We start from the raw sequence: 13,945 nt of genomic DNA, 5'->3' as shown, positions 1-13,945 counted from the left end.
AGGTGACTAAGTAAATTTAGACCTTTGGGCTGGGCCCTAAGACAACAACCCAAACTCTTACAAGAACGGATTAGGACACAGAGACACCAGGGGCCAAGCACAGAGGCCACACAAAGAGCGGGCAAGAAGATAGCTGCCTGCAAGCCAAGGAGAGAGGCCTTGGGAGAAGCCAACCCTGCCGACCCCTTGAACGTGGACTTCCAGCCTCCAGAACAATGAGCAATAAATTTCTGTTGCATAAGCCGCCCGGTCGGTGGCATTTTGCTATGGCAGCCCAATCAGAGCCATCCTCCCACCACTGTGGTGTCATGGGCATGAGTGGTAATGGGGGCGGCAGGCACAGAGCAGGTGGTCAGCGGTGAGATGTTTGACAGAGCCCACAGGCAGGCAGAGGGCCGGGGCTTTGCAGGCAGCAGGCACAGCTTGTACAGAGGCTCGGGGGTAAGAAAGGGCCTGGGCAGGTTAAGGCCTTCAGAATGGACTTGGACGAGTGTAGGCTGGAGCCTGCCTGCTCTCTGGCCCTGGCCCTGGCCCTGCTCACACTGGACCCTCGGCCCAGCTTTTTGGGCTGCTCTCTCTCTCTCTTCCCTGCAGCTAGAGATGCCAGAAGCCACTGCAGCCATCCTGGCCCACCTCTGCTGTCTCACACGCAGACCTCCGCCTGGATGTTCCTGAACGCTGGAGACGGCCCCAGGACTGAGACAGGAGCCCAGGGTTCTCCCTTTATGCCTCATTTGCTGTGAGCCCTGCTCACCTCCCGGCCTCAGCTTTCCCTCTGTAAAGTGAGGGAAGATCTCAAGGCTCCTTCGGCCCAGACACTACTCCAGCCCCAGCTCCCCGAAACCCCACTCCCTGTGGGTGGCGCAGGCCAGAGTTACCCACAGCCACAGGAAAGAATGTGTTGCCCTTGACAACCATTCTTCTTGACTTCTCCCTCTAAGGGACAGAGAAGAATGTCCCATTAGTCATCTTGGCCTCTCCCTCCCCACCTCCACCCCTCCCTGCTCCTCGTGGAGGAGGCCCAAAGCCCCCAGGAGTAACTCATGAAAACTCCAGGCTCAGCTCTGCTTTCTCAGCCCTGTGCATGGAGCCCTGTCCCTGTCTGAGCCCTAACTCCAAGGGACCAGGGCAGTGGGAGTTCCCAGGGCAGGTGGGATGGACATGGGGGCTAAGGGTGGGGGGATGGGCAGGAAGGGTGGGAAGCTGAGAGTGGGCTCAGGTCATCAGACATCTATGGGCGCCTCTTCCATGTGGGGTCCTCTGCTGGACACAGCTGGGGTGCAGATAAAACTGGGCACAGGAAGTACAGTTCAGGGGGAGGGGACCTGTGGTGGGGGCAACAAGACAGGTTTAGGGTTAGGGTTAAGATTAGGATTAGAGTTAGGGTTGAGGGAGGCATCAAACATGGGGTGGGGGCACACGGGGGACTGCCTGAAGGAGGTGGTGTCTGAGCACAACAGGTGTGTCAAGGGCCTCAGGTGGCCGGGAAGAGGGAGGTGTGGAGCTGGGGACATCAAAAGTGGGGAGACATGGCCCGGGGCAAGGCGTGGAAGGCCCTGCATACCAGCGGAGGAGTTGAGCAATGCAGAGATGTCCCAGTGAGGTGGGGCAGACCGGGTTTTAGGAAGGCCTTCGGTGGAGTGAGCGGCAGGGAGAGATGAGCAGAGTAGGGAGGTGGCCTGAGTTGGGCCTTGGGGGACAGGGTCTCCCATGAACACCCCCCCGCTTCTTGCAGGGTGACCGCTCGGGCCCATGATGGATTGTTCCATCACGGCACTGGCATTTCCGCCATCCCTGTGTGGATGTTGCACTTCCCTCCAAGTGACATCCCCTCCCCTCTCTTTGACCCTGGGCTGACCTCTGGCTTGTTCTGGTCCTAGAATGGGGCTGCACTGACGCTGTACAGTGTTCAGGCCTAGCCCTTGAGAGGCCTGCCAGTGTCCATTTTTGCCCTCTTGAGGTTCTTGCTGCTATGTAAAGACGCTTAGACTGGATCACCGAATAATGAGCAACTTCATGGAGAGAAAAAGAGGAAAGGAGAGAGAGGTGAGGGAGAGGGAAGATAAAGGGGAGGGGAGCAGACAGAGGAGAGGCCCAGCCAGTGGTCAGTTGTTCCAGTCCCTCAAGACATGTGAATGAAGCTGAGCTCCCAGCTGGCCATAGCCACATGAGTGACTCCAGCTGACGCCACACAGAGCAGAAGAACCTCCCAGCTGAGCCCAGCCCTCCTACAGAATTGTTATATGATTACATGGCTGCTGTTTAAATCCTCCGAGCTTTGGAGGCATCTGTTACACAGCAATAGACAACTGACCCCCAGGCCTTTGCACCTGATGACCCCTCTGCCCGTAGAGTACTCTCTCAAGGGGTCTCATGATTCGCCCTCTTCTGGTTCATCCAGGTTATGTTTATATGTCACCTTGTGAGGGTTCCACGACCTCCCTGCCTAAAACAGCCCCTCTTCTATAACTCTAACCTCCAACTTTTGTTTCCTTGCAGCCGTATCACTCCCAGACTTTCTGTCATACCTGTATTTGTTTATTTACTGCCTGTCCCTCCCCACCAGGATGTCAGACTTGGTTTATTTTCCCGGAGGTACCCCAGAGCCTGGCACAGAACAGGGGCTCTATCATGACCTGCTAGACCAGTGGTTCTCAACCTTCCTAATGCTGCAACCCTTTAATACAGTTCCTCATGTTGTGGTGACTCCCAATTTCATTGTTACAAATTGAACGTAATTAAAGCATAGTGATTAATCACAAAAACAATATGTAATCATATATGTGTTTTCCGATGGTCTTAGGCAACCCTGTGAAAGGGTCGTTCGACCCCCAAAGAGGTCGCGACCCACAGGTTGAGAACCGCTGTGCTAGAGGAATAAATGGATAAAGTGCCTGCCCTTTTCCCCACCCCCACTTCTCCCCTAGAGCTTCTGCCCTGCCGAAGCCCATGCCCACTGTGTACAGCGGTCCTGGGACATAGCAGACCCTCACTGAACAGCTGAACTAAATGGAACAGCTGAAAAGGTCTCAGTGTTCTGACCTCCAGCTCCCAGTATCCAGAGCGGGAGATGCAGGCTCAGGACAGGAAGGATCCGGCTCCAGGCTCGGTGGATCAGGAACCAGCCAGGGTTGTCTGTTTCATGGCCTTGACGTTGTGAGATTTCACCTCTTAAGAGATTTTCTGGTTTATGATTCCATGTGTATGAGGCCTTAACTAGACTGGGGAGGTGGTGAGCTGCCTGTCGAGAGGAGTGTACAAACACACAGGGAAGGGGCCTGACCACCAGGCAGGAGAGAGTCAGGCCCAGGGCAGGGTGGATGAACTGTGAGGTCTTTCCCCTTGATATTAGCACAAATGGGTCTCTGTCAGGGTCTGGTGAGGGACCCCAAGGCCAAGCTAGTGGAGGAGGAAGGGACTGGGTCACCTGCAGTTCCCCTCTCTACCCAGACAAAGTCTGAGGCCACAGATCTGGGGCTTCTCTGTGCTGGGGAAGGGTGAGGAAGAGCCCTGCTCCGCTGCCCTGTGCACCTCCTGAGGACAGGGTGTGACGGCTGTCAGGAGTCTGGGCCTTGTTTGGTGACACAGGACTGGGTGGGCCTTTGGGAGCCTTTTGCTGGCTGCTCTATGTGAGGGGGTGAGTGGGAGCCCCACCCTGTCCCATGAGTCACCCTAAGTTATACAGCAAAGAAGGTCCTTAGAAATAGACTATATTCCCAGGGGTTGGCATGCTCCCCACCACCTTGGCCTCTTTGAGCATCTTGGGCCCACCCCTGGCACACTGGCACCCACTGGGCTGGGGACATCAGGAGCAGGAAGAGAGGACACAGCAGGGAATATATATTAATATTATTACATACAAATATGTACTATAGCTCTGGCTGGTTTTCTCAGTGGTTAAGCAGCGGTTCTCAACCTGTGGGGGTCGAATGAACCTTTCACAAGGGTCGCCTAAGACCATCCTGCATATCAGATATTTACATTATGATTCATAACAGTAGCAACATTACAGTTATGAAGTAGCAACAAAAATAATTTTATGGTTGGGTCACAACATGAGGAACTGTATTTAAAGGGCCAGAAGGTTGAGAACCACTGGGTTAGAGCGTCAGCCCGCGGACCAAAGGATCACGGGTTCAATTTCTGGTCAAGGGCACATATCTCGGTTGCAGGTTCAATCCTTGCCAACCAATTGATGTGTCTCTATCACGTCACATCGATGTTCCTCTCTCTCTCCTCTCTCTCTCTTCCGCTCCCCCCTCCCTTCCACTCTCTAAAAATCAATGGAAAAAATATCCTCACTCCGAGGTTGAGGATTTTTTAAAAGTAATATATAAAAACCTATTATAGCTCTTCAGAGGCCGACACAATGCGGAGGACAAGCCCAAGAGTGAGGTGACCCCGGAGGAGCTGCAGAGCAGGAGGAGGAAGAGTTTACCACGAACCCACTCTCCGTGCTCACGCAGTCAGTCAAGAACAGCACCAGGTGCTCATCAGCTGTCGCAACAAGAAGCTCCCGGCCGGGTGAAGGCTTCGACAGGCGCTGCAACATGGCGCTGGGGAATGTGACGGATGTGGGCCGAGGTCCCCAAGCGGGGCAAGGGCAAGAAGAAGTCCCAGCCAGTCAGCAAGGACCGCTTCATCTCAAGACATTCCTGTCGGGGATTCGGTCACTGGTCCTGCGGAACCCACTCATCGCTGGCAAGTAGGGGCTTGCTCCCTGCTGTCAAAACTCACTCCCTCGTCCTGCAAAGACCTGCCTTTGACATGAGAACAATAAAATCCTGTGTTTTTTTCTAAAATAAAACAAAAAAAAAAACTATTATATAAGCATACATACTACATGTAATGTTAACATAAGAAACATTCAACCCTGTAAAGAATTTTTGTGAGTTTATTTGAGCCAAACTATCGACAATGTCCGGGAAGCAGAATCTCAACAAATTAAGATAATGCTCCGGAGAATGGTGGTCTTTTCACCTTGTTTTATACATTACAATCAAAAGAGGAGACGCTAGTGCAGTGGTTCTCAACCTTGGCTGCACATTAGAATCACCTGGGAATCTTTTTAAAATCCTGATTTCTGGGCCTCAGCCTCCGGAAATTCTTTCTTTGTTACAGTGGGGCCTTGACTTATGAGTGTCCCGATTAAGAGTTTTTTGAGATACCAGCTGTCTCTCGGCTGGTTTTTTGCATTGAGTTGACAGAGTAATTTGAGTTAACGAGCTCCTTAACGAGCTCGGTCTCAGAATGAATTAAACTCGTAAGTCAAGGCCCCTCTGTACTAATGTTGTGGCCTCACCCCATAACAAAGAAACAGACTTTCTGGAGGATGAGGCCCAGAATCAGGATTTTAAAAAGATTCCCAGGTGATTCTAATGTGCAGCCAAGGCTGAGAACCACTGCGCTAGTGGGTTACATGAACTCCATTGGTGATAGATTAGGGAGGCGGGAGAAAGCAAAGTGGAGAAACCTCTGGATTGGATAAAAAGTAAAATGATAGACACGTACTTCTTTTACTCAGGTGGGCGCAGGATAGTTAACAGTCAACAATGAACTCAATAACAATGAGAGGATTTGTGGTCTCTGAAGCATGGTGCCTGTACTTTGAGGGGTCTGGAAAAAGGAAAATTACTTTGAAATTCCACCTGAAAAGTTCGGGGTTGGGCCGGGGTCACACAGAACAGACTCAAGGCTCAGTGTAATCAAAATGATAATTATTCCTGTCACCTGGGCGCAGGTGGCCTGAGAGAAAGAGCCAGTGGCGAACTGGGGAGGGAGCAGGCTTTTTATGCTCAGGGAGAGCTGCAGACGGGGCTTCGGCTGGACACACGTATCAGGACCTTAGTCGCCCTTTGTCCTTCTGCTGGCGCCAGACGTCCTTTCTCAGGGGGCTGTGCAGGGGTTATGGTCTTCAGGAATTTCTGTAAAATAACCACCTAAGGGGAGCATGTTGTGCAAGGCTTAGGCCAGCAGAGCGAGCTTTCTCTTATTAGCCTCTACTAAAGTAGAGCCCTGTATCTTGATTCACCCTTTCACCAACAATATTGATATTGTAGATGCAAAAAGACAATAGGCTCAGTTAAGTAAAGATTGACCTTTGCCCTAGCTGGTTTTGCTCAGTGGATAGAGCGTCGGCCTGTGGACTGAAAGGTCCTGGGTTTGATTCCAGTCAAGGGCACATACCCAGGTTACCAGCTCAGTTCCCAGTTGGGGGCGTGCAGGAGGCAGCCAATCAATCATTTTCTCTCATCATTGATGTTTCTATCTTTTTCTACCTCTCCTTTCCTCTCTGAAATATATATATATATGCCAAAACAAAACAAAAACTAAAAAGAAGAAGAAAAAAAAGTTTAACCTTTGTCAGAGAAGATACTGGCCTAGGACATGACTACCCACCATAACTGCTTTTAGATAAAGTTTAATTTCAGAACATCCTTTGTGGTTACTTTAGGTCTCTGAGTTTGCAAGACCATCATGCAGGCCTTCCCTGAGTTAGTCAGGTTAGCATGTGGCCTCTTTACATCCACAATACATACACGTATGTATATACCAGTAGATGTTAGCAGTGAAACACAGGTGTTGCCTCTGTCCTTGAGAATTCAGAGCCAAGACTCAAGTACAAGTGAAAGTTGATTTAGAAAGTCACAGAGGTATGCCCAGCTGGTGTGGCTCAGTGGTTGAGCATCAACCATGAACCAGGAGCTCCCGGTTTAATTCCTGGTCATGGCACATGCCCAGGTTTCATGCTCCATCCCCAGTAGAGGGCGTGCAGGGGGCAGCTGATCAATGATTCTCTCTCATCATTGATGTTTCTATCTATCTCTCCCTCTGCCTTCCTGAAATCAATAAAAACATATTTTAAAAAAAGAAAAGAAAGTCAGGCAGAAGGAGCGAGCCATGAAAGAAGTGAGAGCTAGGCTGTGTGAGCTCCGGATGCAAGTTACAGCGGCAAAAGAAGGGCTCTTGGAACTCAGGAGAAAGAAAAGCAAAGAAAACACGCCTGGGGAGAGGAGGTGTGTGTGTGTGAGGTGGGGGGAGGCAGCTGAGTCCTTCATCTTGAGGGTTCTTATCTGGAGGTCTCAGGGAGGATCACGATAGAATAGGATCATCTCTCCAGGTGTCTCCTCAGGGCCGTGGTCTCCACTGATTGGCCGGCACCAGTGCACGGGGTCATTAGTCATTGCAGCTGGTCCTGATGTCAGCCCAGGTTCTGCTGCTTTTCTGGGCCTGGAGCTGAAACACAACTGAGCCCTAGATGTTATCTCTAGTTTGACCAAAACTCTGTCTCTGTGGTCAACAGACCCCAGGCTCTGCTTCCAAAACCTTTAGATGGGGGTCAGAACCTCATTGTCCTGAGGGCTTAATGCTCACGGGCCTGGCCGCGCAAGGGACCATGGAGGCCGTTCCTACCCCATGACTAGGACATGCCAAGGGAGGAAAGGCCGGGGAGGGTCCCAACTGCAGGACCAGCAAAATGCCGGGGAGGAAAGGTCCCCTGGGGCTTTCTTCTTGGTGACCTTCCGAACCTGGCTTATGGGTCCGACTCTGCTCACGCCTGTCTAACTGCCTCCTACACATGTACAGAGAGTAACACAGCATATATATATATATATATATATATATATATATATATATATATAGTAAATCTGTCTGTCTGGGAGGAAGGGATCCAGAGCAAAGATAGCAAAATGTTAACACCTGTTGGATCTGGGTAGCGGTTATCTATTCAGGCACTCATTGTACGATGTACTTCTATACGACAGACATGTGGCCATTTCTACAGTGAAAAGCTGGCGGGTAAAGAAAGCCTTTGCAGGGCTGGGCCTGACTGGGACTTGCTGGCTGGGCCCCAGTCGGACCCACTCGTGTCCCCTTCTCTTCTGCGTCTGGGCAGAACAGCTCTGGTCATGCTCTCTCTCTCCAAGGCCAACATGTTTGCTTACAATTCTGCCTGTGCCACCTCCGTGCCCTCTAAGTGCTGATTGCAGGACGACCTGCATCTGAAACCCAGCAGTGTCACCGCCATTGTGCTGAGAGGGCTACTCTCTGGGGGGTCCCGTGTAAGACGCTGGGAGCCCACCCCACTCCGCCACCCTCCGCCCTCTCGAGTGAGGGCCAGGTTCCGCCTTCAGGGAGCTTTCAGCAGGAGGAGGCACAGGCGTGCAAAGGGGTGTGCTTGATGTAACAATGCAGTTACGATGAGTAGACAGTGGAGCCCAGCCCGCCTGGCTCAGTGGTTGAGCATCGACCTATGAACCAGGGGGTCACGGTTCAACTCCCCGTCAGGGCACATGCCTGGGTTGTGGGGGACATGCAGGAGGCAGCTGATCAATGATTCTCATCATGGATGTTTTTTATCTCTCTTCCCCTCTCCCTTTCTCTCTGAAAACAATAAAAATAGAGTTAAAGAGAGTGTAAATGCATTATAATAGCTAGAAAATATTTGTAATGGTTATTTTATTTATTTATTTATTTTACTATTCCTAAAAGGAGATTGCGTTTGGGGAGGGTATCTCTGGCCAGGTGCAGACACCCGGCTGAGAGGGGCTGGTGTCTGAGGCAGGAAACCCACGTGGGGCGGCCGCTCCTGTCCAGGTGAGATGGGGTCAGTCCGTGCCCTTCCCACCCGCCCTGGGCCCTATTCAGTAATCTTCTGTGTTGTCTGGCCTGGGCAGTGGCCACAGTTGGAGAGAGGGCAGGTCATCCGGATGAGGAGAGGAGGGAGGGTGATGTCAGGGAGCCCCCTGTGAGCTTGCCTCTGGGTGTGATCCTCCAGTTCGGGCTCTGCCTGGCTGGCTGGGTGATCTTGGGCACACCTCCTTCCCCTCTCTATGCTTCATGTAGAAAATGAGGGGGCCCCTTTCTGCACAGGAGGCTGTGAGAGCTCTCGCTGCCGGTTGGGGGCTGTTAGGATGAGAAGATTTCACAGGGTGTGGCAGGACTGTCACGGTCGATGGACCGGGCTGCTCCTCACTCCACGGCCCCTCCTGGGCCCTCCTGGATTTGGGGTGAGGGTGTCCAGGCTTGTCTTGGCAGCAGCAGCTGATTGTTCTCTTCAGACCCCTCCCTGGCAATGCCAGATCCATGGGGCCAGCAGATTCTGCCCCAAACCTGTCCAACCAGTTGTTTGGGAGGAGGGGGCACCTGGGAGGGGCAGCAGGAGGTGCCAGAAGCAGCCTCCCCCAGCCCAGCCCAGCCCAGCCCAGCCCAGCCCAGCCCAGCTTAGGAATCGGAGCTCTGGACGCTGCAGACAGACCCTCTGACAAACAGTTGGACTTGGCGGGCCATGGGGCTCAGTGGGGGACAGCCTGGGCCGCTGATGCCACCGTTGCTGCTGCTGATCTGCCTGCCGCTGGGGACAGGCCTGGGTGAGTGAGAGGGGAGGTGGGGCAGGGGTGCCCGCTGTGCCTCGGGCTTCAGCACAGACCTCAGCTCCCATGCCTCATGGCTGGGGACTGGGTCTTGGGTGGGTCAGGAGAGACAACCCACCGAAGAGGTCACAAGGCAGACCCTGTCCCCCACGCCAGCCTAGGGGAGTGAGCATGCTTCCTCTCTCTTTGGGTTTCACCTCTGTGCACCCTGAGCCTGCACCCCATTTCTCACCAAATGGTCCCCCTTCTCCCCTCCTCGCCCCCGTTCCTGTCCTGACCAAAGTTAAAAGAAGCCTCCAAGGACAGCCCCCAAAGGAGGCTCTCAGAGGGGGGCTGCAGGCATTGGTCACTGTGAGCTCTTAAGCCAGAGGGGCTTAGAGACGCAGCCTCTGTCCTCGGTTCCCTCATTAAGTGAGCGTGAGGTCCTTGCTGTGTGCACTGCGCCCTGGCCCTGAGACAGAGCTGGGAGCTCAGAGAAAGGAGGGTGCTAGCTCTGAACCCTGGGAGTGAACTGGAATGAAATGGAAATGAATTTAACTGACCTGAATTGAACCCAAAGCGGGCGAGAGGGTCCTGGAGACGTGCACAGAAGCTCACTCGTTTCTCCGGGACTTGGGGCTGAAGAGGAGGAGCACTGCCCTCAGGGGGCCCGGGAGAAGTTAGGGGCTCTGAGCTCCCCCAGCAGCAGGGCTGGGCATGGGCATGGAGCCCAGGCTTCTCGTCCTTCTCAGCCATCCCTGCTTTTCCCGGATGAGGCTGTGAGGGGCTGAGAGGCGTCCAGTTCCAGAGGGAGAGGTGCCTGAGGGCGGGGTGGGCGGTGGCCCAGCACTGGGTGGGGAGGAGAGGGTGTGCTAGGCTCTGAGCCAGGACACGGCCCCTTTCTTGGTGGCCCACATCCAGGCCTGAGGTCTTGGTGTGGAATTTCCTCTGTCACTGTCCCTCATCCCCCCTGCCCCGCCCCTGCACCCCAGCCATTCATTTCTCTCATCAAGCAAAGCAATCTGGACCATGTGGGTGGAGCTGGAGGGAACTCGAGGTCACTGGGCACCAGAGGGTTCAGGCTCCCTCCAATCTGAGTGTAACCCCAACAAAGCCTACGATCCCTTCCCCAGAAGAACTTCCTGCAGCTGGGAGGGGGGCCTCCTGTCCCCTTCCCTGGACTCTGTCCGTCACACAGAGACCCGAGGTCGGGCAGGGCCAGACGAGCCTCCCCTGGCCTCTCGGAGCCCGTCCCTCCTGAGCTCCCAAGGCAGGGCCAGGGCTGGACTTGTGGGCACAGACGAAAGCCTGGACAAAGCTCCCAGGAAAAGCCCTCAGTCTCCCTCAGACTAGGACCCCCAGGGCAGGCCCGTGCCTCTCCCCTCAGATCGGGCTCCCTGGCTCCTGTCCTTCCCCTCAGTCTGGGCTGTGGGAGCCTGGTTTCCTGGCTGAGCCTCTTCTCTGACCCCACCGGCCCCAGAGCGCATCAACTATGTGCCCCAGCTCTCACCTGCCACTCTCGCGGGGACACGCACGCAGTCCACCTTCACGCTGGAGCAGCCGCGAGGCCAGTTCAGCCGCCTCAACATCTCCGACTCTGACCCCATCTGGCTGGTGGTGGCCCACAGCAATGGTGGGTGCCGCTGGGGCGGGCCTGGTTTTCCCTCTGAGAGACGGACAGGGGCGTTGGAGGAGCAGCAGGGGTGGAAGGGGTGGAGGAGGTGCTGCCGGGGATGTGGCCAGAGGCTGTCTGGCCTGGTGGGATGTGCTGCAGCCCTGCCCATGTGGCCCCCATGCATATGGGGCCAGATGAGCAGGTCAAGCACGAGGTCTGGGGACCCGCAGGCTCCTGAGGACTGGGGGTGGGCCAGCCCCGCCCGTCAGAGCCATTACCCACCGTCTGACCTGAATGCCATCCTCAGCCTCCCAGAACTTCATCGCCCCACAGAGGGTGGAGGACAGCCCAGTCCCTGCCGACTTCCCCCAGAAGGGCTACTACCTCACGCTGATGGCCAACCGGGCGCTCTATCCAGGTGGCCAGCCTGGCAACCAGCTCCGGGTCCTCCGTGTGGGCAATGACACTGGCTGCTCCCCAACCACAAGGGGCTGCAACCACCCCCTGCCAGGCCCCGGTCCCTACCGGTGAGCAGGTCTGCCTGCGCCCAAACCTGAGCGGGGGCAGCTCCCAGCTGGTGCCTGGGTTCCCTGCCCTAGTTCTGCAAATGGGAGGAGGCCTGGGTGAATTCTCCTGTCTTTCTTGAGCAGAGGGCCCCTGACTTGAGCCCCTGCCCCTATCGGCAATTTGGATCCCACAGGTGGAGTCTCCCCATCCAGGCAGGGGTGCCCCCGGGAGGGATTGGTCCCTCAAGCCATCTCCCCTCACTCAGGGCTTGATTCACGGATGTTCCGTGCTGGGGGATCTAGTCCACTCCACACACATTTCCCAAGTGTGGACACTGAGGCCCAGAGCGGGCGAGGGAGGCATACAAGGCCACACAGCTGGGAAATGTCACAGCTGGCACTGGAGTCCAAGGCTGTGTTTAAGCCTTAGTCCCCCTCCCCCACCCACCAGGCCCTGGGAGTCAAGGGGGCAGACTGAGAGGCACCAGGGCCCAAAAGCTCAGGACCCAGGGACCCTCACCCCCAATGCTGGGTCTTCCGATCAGAGTGAAGTTCCTGGTGATGAGTGACAGAGGACCCGTGGCTGAGACAGACTGGTCCAGCGACACCCGTCTGCAGCAAGGTATGGGGCCAGATGAGCAGCTCACACACTAGGGCGATCCTGTCCTGAGGACTGGGTGTGGGCCAGCCCCTGTCGGTCAGAGCTACCATTACCGTTATGCTGTCGGCAGGTAGCCCTCCCCCAACCTGGGTGTGGGGTGGTTGATCTGGAGGCTGTTCCAGGCCCCCCTTCTCAGGTCAGATCATATCTCTTTCCTCCCTGCACGGCCTGCCCTGCCTGCCTGTGGGGTCCCCTCATGCCCCTCAGCCGAGGCACTCCAGACTACCCCGGGGCTCCGGAGCGCGGGTACAGTGGTCATCATTGCCATCCTGTCAGTGCTGCTGGCTGTCCTCCTCACGGCCCTCCTTGGCCTGCTCATCTACACCTGGTAAGTGGGCAGGGCCCTGGGAGGGGTGAGGTCCCTGACCTGGACCACCCTTACCCCTTCGCCCTCCCTTGATTCTTCTGTAGAAGCCCCCGGCCCAGGCCCGCAGCTCAGCTCCCCCTCGCTAGGCTTGCTGGAGTGGCTTTCCCTGAAGGCCAGACATGGGTAGCAATCATTGAGCAAGGAATCCCCAAGGTTCCAGGATCTCTGAACCTCTCCCTCCCTTGTCTCTCCCTGCTACCTGCCCAAGGGGTTCACTATTTCCAAGTGGGCACCACTGCCCCCTGGTGGCAATAACTGGAGTTGTGAATGGGGGCAGGCAGCAGACTCCAGCTGGGAGTCGCCCAGGTGAATTGCTTATAGACCAAGTGCTAATCTTTGCCTCAAGCCTTTCATTCAGAGTTCAGATAGTGGCCTGTTGGAGAAGGGGTGTCCAAATGGCCCTAGAGCAGTGGTTCTCAACCTTGGCTGCACATTAGAATCACCTGGGAATCTTTTTAAAATCCTGATTTCTGGGCCTCATCCTCCGGAAATTGTTTCTTTGTTACTAATGTTGTGGCTCCAACCCATAACAAAGAAACAGAATTTCCGGAGGGTGAGGCCCAGAAATCAGGATTTTAAAAAGATTCCCAGGTGATTCTAATGTGCAGCCAAGGTTGAGAACCGCTGCCCTAGAGCCGTGGTTGGCAAACTGCGGCTCGTGAGCCACATGCGGCTCTTTGGTCCCTTGAGTGTGGCTCTTCCTAAGCCTTAGGAGTACCCTAATTAAGTTAACAACAATGTACCTACCTATATAGTTTAAGTTTAAAAAATTTGGCTCTCAAAAGAAATTTCAATCGTTGTACTGTTGATATTTGGCTCTGTTGACTAATGAGTTTGCTGACCACTGCCCTAGAGGAAAGGGGAAACCTATCCCTGAGTAGGATTTGGGGAGGAGAGAGGGGGGCAGTGCTGGGGCCCAAGAGTTGCGGGGGGGCGGGGGGGCAGGCAAGAGAATGGCTGTGTCCTGAAGGCTAGAGGAAGCCAGTGGTGGGTTTTTATTAGGGGAGACAGGCATCCTGGGGCGTGGGGAGGGGAAGAGGAGGGCATGGGGGCTGGGTGATGACAAAGCCAGGGAGGGAGAGCTGGCTTTGTGAAGTGTAGAGGAATAGTCTGCTTTCCTTTGGTTAATCCAGCCTGGCTGGTGGAGCCTCAGTTTCTCCAGGGCTCCTATGCCTAGAACTCCAAGCTCTAGTCCAGGCAATGGTCAGGGGACCTCAGGCCCTGTGTCCATCATTCTCTCTCCTTCTCTCCTCCCTGTCCCCACCCTAGCTATGACACCTGTGGGAGCACCCCCATTTCGGGACCAGGGGAGTTGGCGTTCATGAGAAGATATAGCCCCCACCACATGTTCAGCCGTCCAGCTGTGGGGGGCTCCTGAGTGGCTCCAGGGGGTTCCCATCTATCCCTCAGCCTCCTCCCTGGTCCAGGCTGCAGAGCCCGGGC

General features: G+C 55.0%; 1 protein-coding gene and 1 pseudogene across 1 annotated transcript; both read left to right on the top strand.

Moving 5' to 3' along the window:
* Positions 1–700: 700 nt before the first annotated feature.
* On the top strand, positions 701–4,802 carry LOC139008208 (small nuclear ribonucleoprotein Sm D2 pseudogene; annotated as a pseudogene).
* A 4,487-nt stretch (positions 4,803–9,289) lies between these two features.
* Positions 9,290–13,945, top strand: LOC139008207 (uroplakin-3b-like protein 1). The gene is made up of 6 exons (XM_070411533.1): positions 9,290–9,371; positions 10,834–10,986; positions 11,276–11,495; positions 12,020–12,096; positions 12,343–12,463; positions 13,772–13,945. Exons 1-6 carry the CDS (start codon positions 9,290–9,292, stop codon positions 13,878–13,880), a joined length of 762 nt encoding a protein of 253 aa, XP_070267634.1. The 3' UTR covers positions 13,881–13,945.

This window comes from Myotis yumanensis, unplaced genomic scaffold, assembly GCF_028538775.1.
Source record: "Myotis yumanensis isolate MYYU_CA2020_CCGP unplaced genomic scaffold, mMyoYum1.0.hap1 SCAF_4, whole genome shotgun sequence".
Taxonomy (NCBI): domain Eukaryota; kingdom Metazoa; phylum Chordata; class Mammalia; order Chiroptera; family Vespertilionidae; genus Myotis; species Myotis yumanensis.
The sequence above is the reverse complement of the archived record's forward strand: the minus strand, read 5'-3'. Positions and strand labels throughout refer to the sequence as shown.

Excerpts from the sequence above, each read along its gene's own strand:
- LOC139008207 (XM_070411533.1), top strand. The coding sequence starts at position 9,290 with ATGGGGCTCAGTGGGGGACAGCCTGGGCCGCTGATGCCACCGTTGCTG. Across the intron at positions 9,372-10,833 it reads GCCGCTGGGGACAGGCCTGG|AGCGCATCAACTATGTGCCC; the intron begins GTGAGTGAGAGG and ends CACCGGCCCCAG. Across the intron at positions 10,987-11,275 it reads GGTGGTGGCCCACAGCAATG|CCTCCCAGAACTTCATCGCC; the intron begins GTGGGTGCCGCT and ends TGCCATCCTCAG.